Genomic DNA, 21,688 nt, shown 5'->3' with positions numbered 1-21,688 from the left:
CGTCTGTGGCTATCATCATTCAGGTCCTGGCATCTATGTGTGAGCTTATTTCAGTAGCTTGTTGTCTGCCAGTGTTGATAAATGTTGCATATATATTTCTGGTTGTTTCAGTAGTTGTGCAGTTCAGTCCTGCTGTAAGTCCTGGGGAGTAACTGAGTACCAAGAGTGACTGTTAGTACTTGGGAAAGGTGACTGCTATAGGTGAAGTTCTATGGTGTTGTGAACAACCACTGTTACAGGCGCCTACGTTTTTGTCAACAGGCTGTATTTTTACTTTTTGGAAATTGCGGTTTTGGTACCTTTTTGGTAATAAAAATAATATGATTTAACCCAAAAACCATTTAATTTGTACTTGCTTCTCACTACCAGTGTTGTGTTGTGCTTATTTGTGATATCTGAATGACCTTTCCGGTAGTTGATTGCTTCCTTGATAAGCATGAAACGCATGGCTTATGAAAATGGATTTCAAAAAGCTTGAATTCAGTGCGTTTATCTTCTAGACAGAAAATAATTAGTGTATTTAGAGTATTTAGATTTTCACTTTTAATAGCACTTTTAACCCCTTAAGGACTTAGGACGTACCGGTACGGCATGGTTCCCGAATCCTTAAGGACCCATGACGTACCGGTACGTCATGGCTTTAATTTGCTATTCCGGCGCCGCGGGGGTTAATCGGAACGGGATTTCGGCTGAAATCATTCAGCCGGCATCCCGTAACAATGCAGGGGGGGGGGGGGGGCATTTGACCCCCCCGTATCGACGATCGCAGAAAACCGCAGGTCAATTCAGACCTGCGGTTTTCTGCGTTTCCGGTCCATTCGGGTGTCCTGTGACCCGATGAAGACTGCGATCGGTGGCGTAATTATACACCACCTATCGCAGTCCGAGGATTTGGAGAGGCGGTGCTGGCCCTGGTGCTGAACGCCGCTGTCCAGGGTGCTGATTGGTGCAGGGGAGAGAGGCGCGAGATTCAAACTTCCTGCGCTCCTCTCTCCCCTCCTCTTCCTGTCCAGCACCCTGACCGTGCAGCACCGTCCAGCGCCCAGCTCCTGAGTCCCCCTAATCGTAATCCATCACCCTCCTGCACCCATCGCCACCCAGGTAGGTTAGGGTCAGTGAGGGAGAGGCACCGTTAGGAAGGGAAAGAAGGGAAAAGTTAGGAAAAAAAAATTTTTTACTAAACTTTCTTTTCTTTCTTTCTGATCCATCTATCAGACCCCAGACCCCCCCCTGCCACTTGCCCCCCCCCACCAGCCCCCCACCACCACCAGCCCCCCCACCCCCCACCCTTCCCCCTTCCTTTCACCACCAGACCCCATACCACCACTTTTTTTTTTTTTTTTTTTCTGCGTGCGCTGACTGTCCGGCACTTTTTTTGTCCGGCCACTGTTAGCGCATCGCCCGCCCCACCGCTGATCAGCGTTGTACCGCTGATCAGCAACTTTGAACTTTTTTTTTTTTTCTAACACTTGCCCCTTTTTTTTCCTTATTTAGTACGCGAACACCCGTTGCCCCCACACACACGCACATATAATAAAGTTTGCCACACACGCACACACACCCATGGCCCGCCGGATGTTCTCGGCCGAGGAGGCATACGCCCAGATTGCCACCGACTCCGAGAGCCCCAGTGAGGATGAGGATGACCCCACGTTCCTTTTGTCATCCGCATCCTCCTCATCATCATCGGATGACGATGAGCCACCAAGGCGGCGGAGACGCCGCCAGGCGGAGCCAGGGGCCCCACATGCTAGGGATCCTGTGGCCCACCCTAGTACGAGCCGCCCTGGGGTTCGTACTGGTTTCCCGGCCCACCAAATAAGTCCACCGGAGCCCCCTGCCGATGAACTTAGCTGGTGTCCCCCAGTGGACTTTGAGCCTGAGATTCCGGATTTTGCTGGCAATCCTGGAATCCAGATTCCCACAGTGGGGTTTACTGAAATTGACTATTTTAGTTTTTTTTTCAGTAACCCACTGGTGAATCTGATGGTGGAGCAGACGAATCTGTATGCCCAACAGTTCGTCGCTCAAAACCCAGGCTCATTTTTGGCTAGACCCGGTGGCTGGACGCCGGTCAGTGCAGCCGAGATGAGGACATTTTGGGGCCTCGTGCTGCATATGGGTCTAGTCCAAAAACCCAGTGTCAGACAATACTGGAGTGGGGACGTCCTATACCAGACCCCACTGTACAGTATGGTTATGACACGTCCCCGGTTTGAGGCCATCCGGAAATGTCTGCATTATTCCGATAATGCAGCATGTCCACCCCGAGGTGATCCTGCCTATGACCGGCTGTATAAGATACGGCCGGTCATCGATCACTTTGGGGCCACATTTCAGCAGGCCTACGTACCTGGAAGGGAGGTCGTGGTTGATGAGTCTCTCGTTGCGTTCAAGGGGAGACTCAGTTTCCGCCAATATATTCCCACAAAGCGGGCGAGGTATGGCGTGAAGCTATACAAAATTTGTGAGAGTACCTCAGGGTACACTTACAAATTTCGTGTGTACGAGGGGCGAGATTCCCGGATTCAACCCCCAGAATGTCCCCCCACTCTGGGTGTTACCGGGAAACTCGTGTGGGACCTTATGTACCCACTGCTGGATAACGGTTACCACTTGTACGTGGACAACTTTTATACCAGCATTCCCTTGTTCAGGTCCCTTGCCGCCAGATCCACGTTCGCTTGTGGGACCGTGCGGAAAAATCAACGCGGCCTCCCTGCCCACCCCCTCCAGGTACCTATCCCCAGGGGTGAGACCCGTGCACTTACCAGTGGAAACCTGTTGCTGGTCAGATATAAGGACAAGAGGGATGTCCTTATGCTGTCCACAATCCACGGTAACAGCACCACCCCAGTCCCTGTGCGAGGTACCGCGGCAACGGTCCTCAAGCCCGATTGTATCGTCGACTACAATCGGTATATGGGAGGAGTTGATCTCTCTGATCAAGTCCTCAAGCCATATAATGCCATGCGCAAAACCCGGGCATGGTACAAAAAAGTTGCGGTCTACTTGGTACAGGTTGCCATGTACAACTCTTTTGTACTATCCCGAAGCGCTGGCAGCACAGGGACATTCCTCCAGTTCTATGAGGCAGTCCTCAAAGACCTGATCTTTTCGGACCGGGAAAGAGCAGGCCGGAGTACCTCGGGAATTGGAGGCGCCCGGATCGTCCCTGGCCAACACTTTCCAGGTGTGGTCCCCCATACTGGAAAGAAGGGACGAACCCAAAAAAGATGCAGAGTGTGTCACAAGATGGGGATACGGAAGGACACCACTACTCAATGTGACACGTGCCCCGATCATCCGGGCCTCTGCATTATCAATTGCTTCAGGGAGTATCACACTTCCATGGAGTACTAAATTTTTATAATCCCCAACAGTCCACTAGAGAACATAAAAAACTATGGCTCTCAGACTTTGGAGACATGGAAACAATTTTTTTTTCCCCAAAAAAATATTAGTTTTAGAGCAGGCATCCTCAAACTGCGGCCCTCCAGATGTTGTAAAACTATAACTCCCAGCATGCCCAGACAACCTACAGCCATCAGCAGGGCATGGTGGGAATTGTAGTTTTACAACATCTGGAGGGCCGCAGTTTTTAGGATGCCTGCTTAGTGTCTCCAAAATCTGAGAGCCATACATATTGGGCATCGTCGCGTGCGTAAAAGTCGTCGCTATAAAAATAACTTTTGACCAAACGCCTCGGATGAACGGTGTTAAAAATATAAAATAAAAACGGTGCCAAAACACCCATTTTTGGGCAAAATTTCCATTTGAATCCTTTTTGCCGGTAATAAAGCAAGGGTTAACAGCCAAACAAAACTCAATATTTATGGCCCTGATTCTGTAGTTTGCAGAAACACCCCATATGTGGTCGTAACTGGCTATATAGCCGCACGGCAGGGCATAGAACGAAGGGAACTCCATACGGTTTCTGGAAGGCAGATTTTGATGGACAGTTTTTTTTTTGACACCATGTCCCATTAGAAGCCCCCCTGATGTAGCCTAGACTAGAAACTCCAAAAAAGTGACCCCATCTAAGAAACTACACCCCTCAAGGTATTCAAAAGTTACTTTACAAACTATGTTAACCCTTTAGGTGTTCCACAAAACTAAATAGCGAATGTAGAAACAATTTTTAAATTTTTTTTTTTGTTACATTGCCTCAAAAAAGAGTAATGAAGAGCAACCAAAAATCATATTTACCCCTAAAATAGTCCCAAAACAACAACCACCTGATCCCGTAGTTTCCTAGATGGGGTCACTTTTATGGAGTTTCTACTCTAGGGGTGCATCAGGGGGCTTGAAAGGGTACATGATGTAAATAAACCAGTCCAGCAAAATCTGCCTTCCAAAAACCATATGACGTTCCCCTTCTTCTATGTCCTGCCGTTTAGCCAAATAGTAGTTTACGACCACATATGGGGTGTTTCTGCAAACTACAGAATCAGGGCAACCCATTTTAAGTTTTGTTTGGCAGTTAACCCTTGTTTTACTCCTGGAATAAATTGATTATATTGGAAAATTTTCCAAAAAATAGAAATTTCTAAATTGTTTCTCCATCTGTCAATAACTCTTGTGGAACACCTAAAGGGTTAACAAAGTTTGTAAACCCAGTTTTGAATACCTTGAGGGGTGTACTTTCTTAGATGGAGTCACTTTTTTGAAATTTCTATTCTAGGGGTGCAACAGGGGGCTTCAAATGGGACATGGTATAAACAAAACCAGTCCTGCAAAATCTGCCTTCCAAAACCCATATGGTGTTCCCCTCCTTCTATGTGCTCCCGTTTGGCCAAACAGTAGTTTACGACCACATATGGGGTGTTTTTGCAAACTACAGAATCAGGGCAACCCATTTTGAGTTTTGTTTGGCAGTTAACCCCTGTTTTACTCCTGGAAAAAATTGATTATATTGGAAAATTTTCCAAAAAATTGATATTTCTAAATTGTTTCTCCATCTGCCAATAACTCTTGTGGAGCACCTAAAGGGTTAACAAAGTTTGTAAACCCAGTTTTGAATACCTTGAGGGGTGTACTTTCTTAGATGGAGTCACTTTTTTGAAATTTCTATTCTAGGGGTGCAACAGGGGGCTTCTAATGGGACATGGTATAAACAAAACCAGTCCTGCAAAATCTGCCTTCCAAAACCCATATGGTGTTCCCCTCCTTCTATGTGCTCCCGTTTGGCCAAACAGTAGTTTACGACCACATATGGGGTGTTTTTGCAAACTACAGAATCAGGGCAACCCATTTTGAGTTTTGTTTGGCAGTTAACCCCTGTTTTACTCCTGGAAAAAATTGCTTATATTGGGAAAATTTTCCAAAAAATTGAAATTTCTAAATTGTTTCTCCATCTGCCAATAACTCTTGTGGAGCACCTAAAGGGTTAACAAAGTTTGTAAACCCAGTTTTGAATACCTTGAGGGGTGTACTTTCTTAGATGGAGTCACTTTTTTGAAATTTCTATTCTAGGGGTGCAACAGGGGGCTTCAAATGGGACATGGTATAAACAAAACCAGTCCTGCAAAATCTGCCTTCCAAAACCCATATGGTGTTCCCCTTCTTCTATGTGCTCCCGTTTGGCCAAACAGTAGTTTACGACCACATATGGGGTGTTTCTGCAAACTACAGAATCGGGGCAACCCATTTTGAGTTTTGTTTGGCAGTTAACCCTTGTTTTACTCCTGGAAAAAATTTATTATATTGGAAAATTTTCCAAAAAATTGAAATTTCAAAATTGTTTCTCCATCTGCCATTAACTCTTGTGGAAGACCTAAAGGGTTAATAAAGTTTGAAAAAACAGTTTTGAATACCTTGAGGGGTGTAGTTTCTAGAATGGGGTCATTTTTGGGAGGTTTCTATTATCTAAGCCTCACAATATGACTTCAAACCTGAACTGGTCCATAAAAAGTGGGATTTTGAAGATTTCTGAAAATTTCAAAATTTGCTTCTAAACTTCTAAGCCTTGTAACATCCCCAAAAAATAAAATATCATTCCCAAAATGCTGCAAACATGAAGTAGACATATGGGGAATGTAAAGTCATCACAATTTTTGGGGGTATTACTATGTATTACAGAGGTAGAGAAACTGAAACTTTGAAATTTGCTAATTTTTCAACATTTTCGGTAAAAATTGTATTTTTTTTATGCAAAAGAATTAACTTTTTTGACCCAATTTTAGCAGTGTCATGAAGTACAATATGTGACGAAAAAACAATCTCAGAACGGCCTGGGTAAGTCAAAGCGTTTTAAAGTTATGAGCACTTAAAGTGACACTGGTCAGATTTGCAAAAAATGGCCAAGTCCTTAAGGGGTTAAGATAAATTGACATTACTTCTATGGTCTAATATTACAGAGGTAAAGGCTACGTATTTATTTTGTAACAATTTTTTTTATCTTCCAATGTATCTTTTGTGGTTGTCTACCTTTTTTTGGTGTATTCAACCCATATACAAACCTAAGTGTCTCCATGACCACAGACTACAAATAAACCCTGTGTAGTCTGATCCTGCAGTGCATCATCCGGCAATGTTACGGTCTTCCATTTGCCCCTCTTCTTGATAACCTACAATTAATGGTGAGGAAGGGGGATGGGTGGAAGAGAGTGAAGTTTCATACTATGTTTTATAAATTAAAAATTGAATCCTGACTAAATATTGGCATTGAGCTTAAACTTTATGAAAATGGTTATTAAAAAGAAATAATGAATTCAACCTTTTTCACAGATGTGTCATTTTGAGGAAAGCTAAATTAAATTAAAGTAAATTAATAGAAGGGTCTGCTGATATATGTCCATTCACCATCTCAAACAGAAGTTTTTCTTTTTTGCTTCAGGCTGCTGTGGTGCCCGTTGACAGTTTTTAGGAGCACTGGCTGCTGAGATTTTTCAAGCCCTATTCTAAAGCACAGTATCAAGCGAGTGTAACGAACTGGTGCTCCGAGGGCTCTGGCCCGACCCTCTGTTCTGCAGTTAGGTTTTTTGCATATTAATAAAAAATGCTGTTTTGTCTGTAATGAGGCCACAGTGAGTTATTGTTTTCATCAGCATGATCAACCCTATCAGGTTTAATAGGGTTGATCAGGCTTACCTATGCCTTTTAAAGGATATCTATATGCATGCTCTTTCGATTCAGGATTGGGGGAAGGCTACTGCCAGACAACTATGACCGCTGCTTATCTTCCCAAGCAAAAAAGGATCAAGCAATTGAAATTCCAATACCCATCCTTAGCTCCCCTACATCAGAGAAGAGTTGGGAGGCCCCATATACATTAGATGTTTGGCCAGACCTGCTGAAATTGTCAGGTGCAGCAGAAATTTAGCTAATGTGTATGGCCAGCTTAATTTGTAGCGTTTCATGTTTGCTGAATTCATCCTTTTTGATCAACTTTATTAGATGACTGTGTATGGGTACTTTTACCACAATATCCAAAAAGAGAGGCATATTAAAACTTTTTCTTATATAGCCTACAAATCAAACATACACCATGTCAGTAAATTGAAAATGTGTCTGTACTAAAATCACAGTGCAGTGAGGAGCACCTGCGGGTAAAACACAAAATATCGTCTACACCCTGCGGCACTACTCATGCCACTGATGAAAATACCAAAGCCTAATAACTACCTATAGGAGGAAGCAGGATGTTCTTACCCACCAGGCGTTCTACTAGTTCAATCTATTTGAATGTAATGTCGAGGCCCTGTGGGTGCATCTGTCCTTGACATCACATACTTTCAATATAAACCCTTGGTGGTCCAATGGTAAAAATCTAAGATGGATGCAGAGCCGAGTCGCCTGTGTGGTAAGGCTACTTTCACACTAGGGTTTTTGCTGGATCCGGCAGGGTTCAGCAAAAAAAACACTTTCGTTGCTGATAATACAACCATCTTCATCCGTTATGAACGGATCCGGTTGCATTATCTTTAACTTATCCAAAACAGATCCGTCATGAACTCCACTGAAAGTCAATGGGGGATGGATCCGTTTTCTATTGTGTCAGAGAAAACTGATCCGTCCCCATTGACTTGCATTATGGGTTATGACGGATCTGTTTTGCTCCGCATCCCAGGACGGAAAGCAAACAGCAGCATGCTGTGGTTTGGTCTCCGGTATGAGTACGGAACGTAATGCCTTTTGGAGCATTCCATTCTGTTCAGTTACGTTTTGTCCCCATTGACAATGAATGGGAACAAAACGCTAGTGTGAAAGTAGCCTTAGACAGATTGTTAGCCCTAACTTACCCTACGTGATAAAGGGTATAGGGGGTATTAAACCCTAAATGCCTAATCACAGAGCAAACGCCCTGACAAGGGCAACCCTGTTGGAACCTCACCCTATTTATGGTCCTGTACTTAATGTTACCTCCAGCATCTTCTGATGTGCAATGTTTGTCTCATTAATTACACTGATCAGGGGACTGTGTAGCTGCTGAGGTTCTCTGCAGACTTGGGGCTTATGCACACAAACGTATTTTCTTTCCGTGTCCGTTCCGGTTTTTTTTGTTTGATTTTTGCGGACCGTATGCGGAACCATTCACTTCAATGGTTCAGCAATAAAACGGAAGTTACTCCGTGTGCATTCCGTTTCCGTATGTCCGTATTTCCGTTCCGCAAAAAAATAGAATATGTCCTACTATTGTCCGCATTACAGAGAAGGATAGGACTGTTCAATGAAGGGCCAGCTGTTCCGTTCCGCAAAATACGGAATGCACACTGATGTCATCCATATTTTTTGCTGATCCGTTCTTTGCGGACCGCAAAATACATAGGGTCGTGTGCATGAGCCCTTAGACAATTTAGTTCAGGGAGGCAATTCCTTAGTCCACTGACCGGAGGCCTCAGTACCCATGGCATATGCAGCTTGTATATTGCCTGCTTTTTGTAACCCTGCACATCTAGTTTTGGCTTTACTTTGCAGCTATTCAGTCTCCTGATGAGTCTAATTACGGAGATGGGAACATGCATGTCGGGAGATGATAAAGTACAGGACTAGGTTCAGATTACGTGCAAAGTCACCCCTTGCCAGGATGGGTGCTCCGTGGTTAGGCATTTATCCCCTTCATCATATAGGGTCAGTTAAGGCCAGTAATCTGTCTTACCATACAGACCCGGCTCTGCATCCATCTGAAATCTTGAACATTGGACCGCCACGGATTTACATTGCAAGCAGATTATGTGAAGAAGAGGTCACCTGCTTTTGAATTTACATTACATTCAGAGAGACTGAACTAGGGTTCTTGCGATAACAAAAAGTTTTATTCGCTTTCGATACCATAAAAAAGTATTGCGATACTCGATACCATTCGATATCACGTGAAAAAATTAAAACACCAAAAAGCAGCGTGCATTCTGCATTTTATGGAACGTCCGGCCCATAATCGAACAGTCCGATCCTATTTTATAGGGGGACAAGGTGACAAAAAATGGCGAATCGTGCGTTTTTTATTTTATTTTTTTTTAAATATTTTAATAGTTCACACATTTTTTTGGGTGTGGCGATATGTATCAGGTTTGTTTATTGATTATACCAATTTTACATATAAAATATAAAGGGGGTGATTTAAACTTACTATTTTGGTGTTTTCTTTTAAACTTTTTTTTAATTTTATTTTTATAACCATTACCCTCTTAGGGGCTAGAACCTGGGATATTTTCTTCCCTTGTCCTATTCACCCTGATAGATCTCTATTAGCGTGAATAGGACTTCACACTCTCTGCTGCCCTATGCATAGTACACACAGCAGCAGGGAGATTACCATTGCAGCCACGGCTTCAGTAGCGTCCTGGCTGCCATGGTAACCGATCGGAGCCCTAGGATTACACTGCTGGGGCTACGATCCGAAGCTGCCACTGCCACCAATGAAGAGGAGGGGAGGGGACCCTGTGGCCACTGCTACCAATGATTATAATACTGTGGAGGTTGGGTGGGGGGGACGCACTGCGCCACCAATGTTTTTAGTACTGGGGGAAAGGGAGGGGCGCACTGCGCTACCAATGAAGATAATTAACCTTTTAATACAAATACAGGAGGCAGGTGCCGGCGGCAGAATCACATAGCCCGCACCCGACCTTTATGACAGGGCTCTTTGATCTGTGGCAGTTAACCCCTCAGGTGCCGCACCTGAGGGGTTAATTGGCGCGGATCGCAGCACCCTGTCATAGAGGTTGGGTGCCAGCTATGTGATTCTGCTGCCGACTATATTTGTATTAATGGGTGAGTTATCATTGGTGGCGCAGTGGCCACAGCCCCTCCCCTCTTCCGCCGCTCTCTCTTTTTATTGGCAGCAGCGGCACAGAGGAGAGGGAGAGACTCCTTCTGCCCTGTGCTGCTGAGGAGAACATGGCGTGCGCCATGTTCTCTGAAACTAGGCTGCGTAAATGTCAAATCCCGGTATCGAATCGATACCGGTACAAAAGTAACGATTGGGTATCGCTAATTTGATACTCGCTACAACCCTAGACTGAACTACTAGAACGCCTGGTGGGTAAGAACATCCTGCTTACTCCTTCAGTTCCTAAAGGTGGTTTTTGTGTTTTAGCATTTTCATCAGTAGTGCCACAGGGTGTAGATGGAATTTTCTGTTTTACCTGCAGGTGCCCCTCTCTGCACTGTGATTTTTGGTACACACACATTCTCAATTTACTGACATGGTGTTTGATTTTTAGGCTATTTTAGAAAATGTGCAGTTTTAATAAGCCTCTCTTTTTGTATATTGTGTTTTTTGATTCTGAGGGGGATTTCTCATGCTATACCATGGATAGTGAAGTTTTTTTTGTTTGTTTTTGTGCATTATGGGCACTTTTACGAAGACCTGAGATCATAGCAGAATCTGCACTGATTCAAGTAGGCAATTAGTCTTTCCCTCTTCCATCCACATCCCCTCTCTCTACCGCCCCATTTTTCCATTTTGAGACAGAAATGTGAACTAATCCTTTTCATCTGTTTTGTTTGCAGAGTGCTCAGTTTTATAAAGTCACCACTGAACAGTACCGGTCAGCTGCAAATACTGTGGAGGCAAGATTTAAGTAAGGCTTTTTTCTTCTTTTGCTAAATTCTAAGTGATAGAATAAGACTTGTATGCGCATTTAATAGCGTCGATTGAAGGCTAAAGCATACATATCTGTAACCATGCAAGTAAAAATGATCTCCGCAGACTCAGATGTAATCCTTGGAATCTGCCAGTAGTGTAATATATGGTACGTATGTTCTGGCAGACCTGCCCTGACATACAAAGGGGAACTGAATTTGTTGAATTATTTATTCATTTATTTTCTATCTGGGAGTTATCACACTCCTGCTCCCCCCACCTGCCCTCATTCAACATAATGGTCCTTTACACGGGGCAACAATTGAACAGATCATGGCTAACCATGGTTAGCAATGATCTGGTGGTGTAAAAGCACCGTTGATTAGCTGATAAACGAGCAAAAAGCAAATTCATCGGCTAATTGTATCTTTTGTGCAGCAGAAAAGATCATCGCTTCCCAGTGGCAGAACGTGCTGTGTAAACACGATCTGCTGCCGGGAAACGACGAGTCTATGGGGAAGAGCGGTGGCATTAGTGATCGCTCCTCCCCATACTCTGGAGGAGATCGGTGCATGTAAATGCACTGGTTTCTTAAGCTAGCGATCAGCAGATTGTCGAGAAGGAACGCTTCCTTCCTGAAAATCTGCTAAATCATCAAATCGTGTGTAAAGGGACCTATAGTGGTGGCACAGTGAACAAAAGGTAAATGCGTGGATCGATAAAGATGTTGGCCCATTCTTTACTGTACGCGTTTTTAGTGGGATTTTTAACACTATAGTTAACTATCAACAGGCATCCCTAGTCAAAGCTAGCTCAGACAGTGGTTCGTTCTCATTGGCAATTTGCACATGAATTTCAATGAAAAAGCGAATGTGACCGTTTTTTCCCCTTCTCCCTGTTTTTCATTCAGGTGCTTATTTTTGTAGTCCTTTTTGATTTCAAGGTGAAATGTAAAGGTGAATACCATCTAAGGCTACTTTCACACTAGCGTTCGGGGCTCCGCTTGTGAGTTCCGTTTGAAGGCTCTCACAAGCGGCCCCGAACGGATCCGTACTGCCCCAATGCATTCTGAGTGGATGCGGATCCGCTCAGAATGCATCAGTTTGGCACCGTTTGTCCTCCGCTCCGCTCAGCAGACGGACACCCGAACGCTGCTTGCAGCGTTTTCGTGTCCGCCTGGCCGTGCGGAGCCAAACGGATCCGTCCAGACTTACAATGCAAGTCAATGGGGACGGATCCGTTTGACATTGACACAATATGGTGCAATTTCAAACGGATCCGTCCCCCATTGACTTTCAATGTAAAGTCAGGATTATACCATCAGATCGGAGTTTTCTCCAATCCGATGGTATATTTTAACTTGAAGCGTCCCCATCACCATGGGAACGCTTCTATGTTAGAATATACCATCGGATTTGAGTTACATCGTGAAACTCAAATCCGACAGTATATTATAACACAGAGGCGTTCCCATGGTGATGGGGACGCTTCAAGTTAGAATATACTGAGAACTGTGCACATGACTGCCCCCTGCTGCCTGGCAGGTGCTGCCAGGCAGCAGGGGGCAGACCCCCCCCCCCCCTCCTGTATTTAACTTATTGGTGGCCAGTGCGGCCCCCCCTCCCTCCCCAGCATTCATTGTAACCAGTGCGGCCCCCCTCCCTCTATATTCATCGGTGGCCAGTGCGGATATTAAATATGAGCAGTGCGGTCTCCCCCTCCCTCCCCAATATTAAATATGAGCAGTGCGGCCTCCCCCTCCCTCCCTCCCTCCCCAGTATTAAATATGAGCAGTGCGGTCTCCCCCTCCCTCCCTCCCCAGTATTAAATATGAGCAGTGCGGTCTCCCCCTCCCTCCCTCCCCAGTATTAAATATGAGCAGTGCGGTCTTCCCCCCCCTCCCTCCCCAGTATTAAATATGAGCAGTGCGGTCTCCCCCTCCCTCCCTCCCTCCCCAGTATTAAATATGAGCAGTGCGGCCTCCCCCTCCCTCTATTCATTGGTGGCCAGTGCGGATTCAAAGTATTGTGATCAGTGCGGCCTCCCCTCTCTCCCCCCCCCCCCCCCCCCATCATTGGTGGCAGCGGAGAGTACCGATCGGAGTCCCAGTTTAAATCGCTGGGGCTCCGATCGGTTACCATGGCAGCCAAGACGCTATTGCAGTCTTGGCTGCCATGGTTACTTAGCAACAAATAACAGCATTATACTTACCTGAAGAGCTGCGATCTATGTGACCGGCCGGGAGCTCCTCCTACTGGTAAGTGACAGGTCTATAGGCAATGCGCCGCACAGACCTGTCACTTTACCAGTAGGAGGAGCTCCCGGCCGGTCACATAGATCGCAGCTCTTCAGGTAAGTATAATGATTCTATTTGTTGCTAAGTAACCATGGCAGCCAAGACTGCAATAGCGTCTTGGCTGCCATGGTAACCGATCGGAGCCCCAGCGATTTAAACTGGGACTCCGATCGGTACTCTCCGCTGCCACCAATGATGGGGGGGGGGGGGGGGGGGGAGAGGCCGCACTGATCACAATACTTTGAATCCGCACTGGCCACCAATGAATAGAGGGAGGGGGAGGCCGCACTGCTCATATTTAATACTGGGGAGGGAGGGAGGGAGGGGGAGACCGCACTGCTCATATTTAATACTGGGGAGGGAGGGGGGGGAAGACCGCACTGCTCATATTTAATACTGGGGAGGGAGGGAGGGAGGGGGAGACCGCACTGCTCATATTTAATACTGGGGAGGGAGGGAGGGGGAGACCGCACTGCTCATATTTAATATCCGCACTGGCCACCGATGAATATAGAGGGAGGGGGGCCGCACTGGTTACAATTAATACTGGGGAGGGAGGGGGGGCCGCACTGGCCACCAATAGGTTAAATACAGGAGGGGGGGGGGGGGTCTGCCCCCTGCTGCCTGGCAGCATCTGCCAGGCAGCAGGGGGCAGTCATGTACACAGTTCTCAGTATATTCTAACTTGAAGCGTCCCCATCACCATGGGAACGCTTCTGTGTTTAGAATATACTGTCGGATCTGAGTTTTCCGAAGTGAAAAATCAGATCTGAAATAAACTGTTATGCAAACGGATCCGTTCTGAACGGATGCAAGCGTTTGCATTATAGGAGCGGATCCGTCTGATGAAACATCAGACGGACCCGCTCGAACGCTAGTGTGAAAGTAGCCTAATACAGCATGTCCTTGGATTTCATGTGCAAAAAAGGAAACAGATCGTCTCCATGACCTGTTGTTAAATAAGTAGGTCTGCCTCCCGTCACCACTAGGGGGAGCTAACTGCATATGTTTTCTACTTTGAACTTAAAGCTGTAGCTTGGAACTGCAAGCAGCTGGAGAAGAGGGACCATTATTTGTTTATTTTCTATCAAAAACTACAATATAATTCCTATCATATGGTTCATAACAATGTATGTGCACTGTGTAAAAATCCGACGCTTTGTCACTGGTACAAAGACGTTAAAGCAGGGGTGCCACAAAAAATAACGGAATACCTCCTGAATCGAGTGTGTAACAAATGATTGGATTGTCCATAATGCATTGAAAGAAGCTTATTACCTCTTTCTCTTAGTGCAAATGAGCTAACAATTATGCACACTCTTGATAAATGCCTTATCTGTGCTCGGCCTCAAGAAGCATTGATCAAATTCCCAATGATCAAATGCTTTATCTCTTTGAGGCACTAATTCACATTGATCACATTCTAAATGATCAAGTTCAATGGGCTCCTGCACAGCGCCAATTGCATTAAAAGAACATTACTAAAACATGCGACTGTTTCTAATGCAAGAATAATATTTCCAGGAGTTGCATTATAACCATTTTGATTAGATTATGAAGATGTCTTCTTTGTAATGAAAAGTTTACACAAGAAGAGAAGAATGTGATATTACAGGAAGAACATGGCTTTGGGCTAGGATTTGGGCTTTTGCAAAGTAATTACATTTCTACATTTGTATTAGCTTTCCTCCCCTTTGTAATTAAAGGGATGGTAGCAGGAAACAGAGCAGATGCCTCAGTAACATTGTATTCCCTATGGCTATCTGAGTCAAAGTATAACGGCTTTATTATTCTACTATAATCACAGTAATTAAGAATCCGATATGGTGTCCCTAATGTTTTTTACCTGCTTTGTTAGTTTATTTTTAACAGGGCAAAGAGCATAAAGTAGAATTGTGTTTTAATTGCAGAACTGTCATAAGTCTGTTAACTTCTAGAGAGTATCATTGGTACGCTATTTATAAAGTGGGAGCAGTGAATGATTTCCTATAATACCGCACAATAGGGCTCTCCCATCTGAATGGCCTCCTGGCGTATTACTACTGCAACTGTCCAGTCAGGTTCTCAGAAATGATGATAAAGGCTGCAGTGATTTCCATCAGTGATTGTGAGCTAAACTAGGTGCGGGTCTTTCCTTTATACCTTCTCTCTGTGTAGCCGTCACTCCTGGTTTTGGCTCACAATCACTGCTCAAGTACTGATTGTGTGAAAGCAGATGAAAGAGTGAGTTACACTGGCTGATGGGTGGGCAGATTATTTATATTCCGCTAGCACCCCTGCTGCCTGACTATGCTATACCTAGCACTGGGCCCCACCAGCCAGCCAGAAAAACAGCACAGTGGCCCCCGTGCAGCACCGCACCACAGCACATGGTTCACATGGTGCGGTACTGCAGGGGGGCCACTGTGCTGTTTTTCTGGCGGGTTGGTGGGGCCCAGTGCTAGGTATGGCATAGTCAGGCAGCAGGGGTGCTGTTTGGCTGCTGGGTCCCACCGCCTGTTGGATTGGCGCCACAGCGTTGGTGGTCGCCGTGCAGCGCCGCGCCAATTTTTAGAGTAGGACCCGCTCATAGAGGCAACCTTGGCATGGTGAGTGAGCTTATGCCTTTTGATCGATATTTACACTAATGCCTCATTTAGCATGTAGCATAAGAGGCGGTACACATGCGCTATTTAGTGCTGTCTTCTGCATTAGTAGCAGGGATGAGATCAGAGCATAGCAGCTGGATGTGCGATTCATTTCTTTTCTTTACTTTTTATTATATATCGTGCCATCTAAACAGGACTCTGCTACCAGCAAATAAGGAATCTGTATGGTGACGAGCAATGGCATTAGCGATCGCTCCTCCCATACTGTGAAGGAGATCGCAGCATGTAAATGCTCGTCTCCTCCACTGACGAGCAGGCGATTGTCAGGAAAGAATGCTTCCTGCCGACGATCGTCTGCTCAATTGCTCATTTCGGCAGTGTAAAGGGTCCTTTAGCCAGTACCTGCACAGGAAGATAACCTGCTATTTCTTATTTAGCTCTTGCCTATTGGCTGATTTTTCGCTCAGCTCAGCACTATGATAGGTGGCTGCGGTTCCTACAGGGAGTCTTAGATGCACCTTCTGTTTAATCATTGGTAGGCTGTACTTCTCTCTCCCTCCTCGTGACGTTAACTTCATTATGTGAGTAAATGTGACGAAATGCATATAGCTTTTATCTTATATTTTTGTAAAAAATTAAAAGCTTTTCATCTTATAAAAAATTACTTTGTGTCTGTGAGAACCATAGGTTCAGTGTTCATCATGCAGATAAATAACGTGATATTTCAGGCAATACAAATAGTTTTTTTTATTATTGATTAGATTTTTTATATGACAAGTAAGGAAAAGTGGTGTTTTTATTTTTTATTTTTTTATATTTGTGGGGGGTAGGCCTGGGGCTATTCAATAGGCACCCTGTAATTGCATTGTGGGAGATTGTGCTTGGGGGACAGAGGGCATTATTGACCATAACCAACATCTTGAATCAGAGTCCTTTAAATTGTATCCAAAGCAGTTGATGTAACTGGTGATTCATGGGGTGGAAGATAGATCACATGTAGGTGGTAGTCTGTGGATAAGTAGTGCAATTGATAGTTTCCATAGAATGCTGTAGTATGAATGCAATCAACAGAGTGACCTTCCTCGAGAGTAAGGGACTTTTGAGGTCATTTATTAAGTCTTAATAACCCCTTGCTGGTACCTGATGCGCCTAAGTTATGTAGCGGTGCCACCCTCTACATAACTCGGGTGCATCCACTGCCGGCTCCCTTGCTGGCATAGATTTGGATCATTTTCTATGCCTAAAGCAGGCGTAGAAAATTATGAGATGGGCCTGCAAATAAGTCGCAGATTTGGCCGCAAATCCCCTTTGTGACAGAATCTGTGACAGAAATATATTCATAAATTACCCCCCTTAGTCTTCTGAATGAGATCCAAGTAAGAGGTTAAGAAGAAAGGTTTAGGCCCCTTGCAGACGAGCGTGTCCGGATTAGGTCCGGATGCGTTGTGTCTGCGATCAGGGAAAATCATGCGAGTAGGTACGCAATTGCAGTCAGTTTTGACTGCGATTGCGTTCCAATGTTCAGTTTTTATCGCGCGGGTGCAATGTGTTTTGCGCGCGCGTGTGATAAAAAACTGACTGTGGTACCCGGACTTCTTCACTGAAGTTCGGGTTAGGTGTTCTGTGTATTTTATTATTTTCCCTTATAACATGGTTATAAGGGAAAATAGTAGCATTTTTAATACAGAATGCTTAGTAAAATGTGGCTTTAGGGGTTAAAAAAATTAAATAAAAATGAACTCCTCTCATCCTGTTGTTCACGCAGCCGGCATCGTCTTCTTCTTTCAGGAGCTGCCAAAGGACCTTTTATAATGTAATCGCGCTCACCACTTGGTGAGCGCGGTGACATCAGCGCAGGTCCTGCTGATTGAAGATAGAAGATTCTATCTTCATTTCGCAGGACCTGCGCTAACGTCGCCGCGCTCAATTACGTCATCAAGGGTTCTTTTGCAGGTCCTGAAAGAAGATGATGCCGGCTGTGCGAACAATTATTTTTTTAACCCCTAAAGCCACATTTTATTAAGCATTCTGTATTAAAAATGCTATTTTCCCTTATAACCATGTTATAAGGGAAAATAATACAGTAACTTTACTTTAATCAATTTTACTTACATCATCTCCTAGCAACCATGCGTGAAAATTGCACCGCATCTGCACTTGCTTGCGGATGCTTGCGATTTTCACGCAGACCCATTCACTTCTATGGGGCCTGCGTTGCGTGAAAAACGCAGAATATAGAACATGCTGCGATTTTCACAGCCATGGGACCTGAGACCAGCACTTGGAGTGACATTAGGCATTTTGAGCACGTCTAGCGCTCTGTCATTTTCGGTCCATTTTTATAGGACTGGAGAATGCCTTTAAAGGCCAGCATTGGCTTAGATGAGAATTGATGTTTCTATGACCAGCCTCTATTTCTTTTCTCCCAAAATCATATTATTTTTGATGGAATGGGAGATTTAGCTTTTCCACATTCTCTTTTGGCACCCTAATATATAATGTCTAAATGTGCGCATTTGTGTCTCCTGGCTGAAATACCGCCAGTGAGAGCGTCATGTCCACTTCAGAGCTGTGTATCCAGCAGCTGTGCACATGCATTCATCTGCTGCTCTTAGCCGCGCCGGAGCTCAACCCATTATTGATTATGATGGTTAAAGAATCGGCGTGCGAGAGAATGAGGCAAGTCTATTTCAAGAGCTCTTAATTCATGTGCAACTGTATTGGATTGCGGATTAGTCTAATGTGCCACACGCTCAGTGCTTGCCAAGACAGACACCTGTAGATGTTTAAATATTTGTCCCTTCATCTGACAGCAATGAAGCCTTCTACCCGATGAATAATACATCTTCTACTCCAGCCATTTAATGCCTCCACCTCCAAGACGTGAGGAATTTAGTTCAGCTTTAATAAAAATGTAAATTCTCGAGGAAAATTGTTTTGCTCATTTTAAAATTGATTTAACGGGAATACAGTGGTTCTCCCTTTGTAATACAAGTCATTAAAGGGAACCTGTCACCGGGATTTTGTGTATAGAGCTGAGGACATGGGTAGCTAGATGGCCGCTAGCACATCCGCAATATCCAGTCCCCATAGCTCTCTCTGCTTTTATTGTGTATAATAAAAGCACACAGAGCTATGGGGACTGGGTATTGCGGATGTGCTAGCGGCCATCTAGCAGCCAATGTCCTCAGCTCTATACACAAAATCCCGGTGACAGGTTCCCTTTAAGTCCCAATATTTCTGTGTAATGTGGGTGCAAGCTCACAAGCTGTTCCTTATTCTGTCTTCTGCTGCTGACGAGTTACAAGGTATACAGTACAAGCAGCTTCTTTGTGTGTGTTCTTATGCCTTCTGCTTCCTGAAAGGCACCGAGTGCAGACATTTTATGCTCTTTATTGACTTCTCATTATATATTGTGGTCATCACCTAAAGGGGCTTTTTTCGCAGGATAGACCAGCAATATCAGATCGGTGGGGGTCAGGCTCTTGGCACCCCGCCTATCAGCTGTTTGAGGGAGCCGTAATACTGGTGTGAATGCTGGGGCCTCCTGATTGTTTACATGGGACTGCAGTGAAGAGGCTGCTACGCTTGCATCAGGACCCTTTAAACAGCCAATAGGCTATCAAAATGTCGATACCAGCCACCCCCATCAACATTTGGCCACCATTGTCATTTGCATGTAATGAGATATAACCACATCATATGGTGGCTATATAGCACCAGGATATTCTGCAATGCTGTACAGAGGTTGTCATTATTCTGTCATTTCCTATCTCACACACAACACTTGAGGCAATTTTGTAAAAAGACAATTGACCTATTAGTATATTTCCAGTTGTGAATGAAATCCCACAGAAGCACAGGGAGAATATATAAACTCCATGCACATCAGTCAGACCCACAGTGCTAGATAGTAGCAGTGCTAACCCCTATTATCCATATTGCTTCATTTGCGGACTTCATTCATTTTTCATTACATTATATACTGCTCGTTTCCATGGTTATGACCACCCTGCAATCCAGCAGTGGTGGTCTCTTTAAAACTTGAAACCGAGCTCTGGTTCGGTTCCGAGGTACCAGTTGAAAACGAACCCAAGTTCGGTTTCAAGTTTTAAACTGGTTTTCCACTTTAATAATCAATAACCGAAGTTATTCAAAGTCACGCGCGACTTCGCGAATAACGGAGCCCATGCATTCTAATACTTTACGGAGACGGATCTCCCTACAGTAATAATCTGAAGTTATGAACAAAGCGACTTCACTCATCTCTAACCTCTAGCTATACAGCCATGCATCCTACTTGCTTTCCCAGCTGCCCACACTGTGCACTCATTTGGAAGCTGCCTGATATCAGGACCCCAGATCCTTCTTTTCTGAAGTCCAGGCTAACAAATAACTGCCAGTATGATAGAAACAGGACTTCTCCCCCAGTGCATTATTTTACATTTGGAAACTTGGTTAAGTGCATTTTCCATTGGTTGGACCATTTATCTAGAGCAGCTGGATCTTCTCCCATTTTAAAAATCCTTCCAGGAATATCCACCTGATTGCAGACTTTTGTGTCATCGGCAAACAGGCAAAGAATAGGACCCAAGACAGACCCTTGAGGTACACCACTTGTCTCTGCTCGGAATGCCCTCCATTAACAACAGCACTGATGTCTATTCTAGCAGGTGTAGATTTCATTTTCTGGCATTAAGATAGTCCATCATGTGCCAAATTTTATTATAGGGTTTCTGTCATTAGAAAAACCGTTATGTAGCTGGCTGACATTAGCGATGTGCTAATGTCAGCAGTACATAACTGTATGACTTATATCTCCCTGCCTGCCGCCGTTCACGCTAAATAATGACTTTTATAATATGCAAATGAGCCTCTAGGTGCTAGTGGGGCGTTGCTGCAGCACCTGGAGGCTCCGTCCTCTCACTGTTTGGCACGCCCTAAAGGTGATTGACATCCGTGCCCCGCAAATCCCGCACCTGCGCCGTCCATTTTAGTATTAGGCGCAGTGAGTGAAGGACAGCAGCAGGCGAGCGTCCTTCCCTCACTGCGCCTGCGCCTAATACTAAAATGGACAGCGCAGGCGCGGGATTTGCGGTGCACGGAGGAGACTGAGGATGTCAATCACCTTTAGGGCGTGCCAAACGGTGAGAGGACGGAGCCTCCAGGTGCTGCAGCAACGCCCCACTAGCACCTAGAGGCTCATTTGCATATTATAAAAGTCATTATTTAGCGTGAACGGTGGCGGCAGGGAGATATAAGTCATACGGTTATGTTCTGCTGACATTAGCGCATCGCTAATGTCAGCCAGCTACATAACGATTTTTCTGATGACCGAAACCCTTTAAGAACGGTGTCTCAATAAATTAGCTGCATTTGACTCCAACAATCTTCAGGTTAAGACTGGCATATGCAACGCCGGTCTTATTAAATCTGCCCCATGTCTATAGAGGCTGGGGTAGACATGAGCATTTCCACCTCCATGGTCCCTGTTATATCGGATGGAGACCAACTTTTAGCTGCACGTAAATGACATAATGAAATCCCTTCTATCCTGATAAAGGCCTCTAGCAAATGTCTCTAGTATTATATGTGTGGAAACAGACAACACACTGTAATCTAGTCTTGAAGAAACAAATCCCTCTTCTGGAAGCCGGGTGGGGGTTAATTGTCAGTTTTGTTTATGCCTTATTCAGATATGCAAAAAAAATAAAAATCCCGAGAGGCAAAGGCCAATATCAACACAATTCTCTCCAAACGAAAATAGTTTCATTT

General features: G+C 44.8%; 1 protein-coding gene across 1 annotated transcript in view; it reads left to right on the top strand.

The window, feature by feature from the left end:
- CHCHD3 (coiled-coil-helix-coiled-coil-helix domain containing 3) overlaps positions 1 to 21,688 on the top strand; it is a 153,052-nt gene that overhangs the window by 102,575 nt on the left and 28,789 nt on the right. Inside the window, exon 6 of the mRNA XM_040413401.1 lies at positions 10,957 to 11,027. Coding sequence (XP_040269335.1) covers positions 10,957 to 11,027 — 71 coding nt within the window. The remainder of the gene's footprint in view (positions 1 to 10,956; positions 11,028 to 21,688) is intronic.

This window comes from Bufo bufo, chromosome 1 (genome assembly GCF_905171765.1).
Source record: "Bufo bufo chromosome 1, aBufBuf1.1, whole genome shotgun sequence".
Lineage (NCBI taxonomy): Eukaryota > Metazoa > Chordata > Amphibia > Anura > Bufonidae > Bufo > Bufo bufo.
The sequence above is the reverse complement of the archived record's forward strand: the minus strand, read 5'-3'. Positions and strand labels throughout refer to the sequence as shown.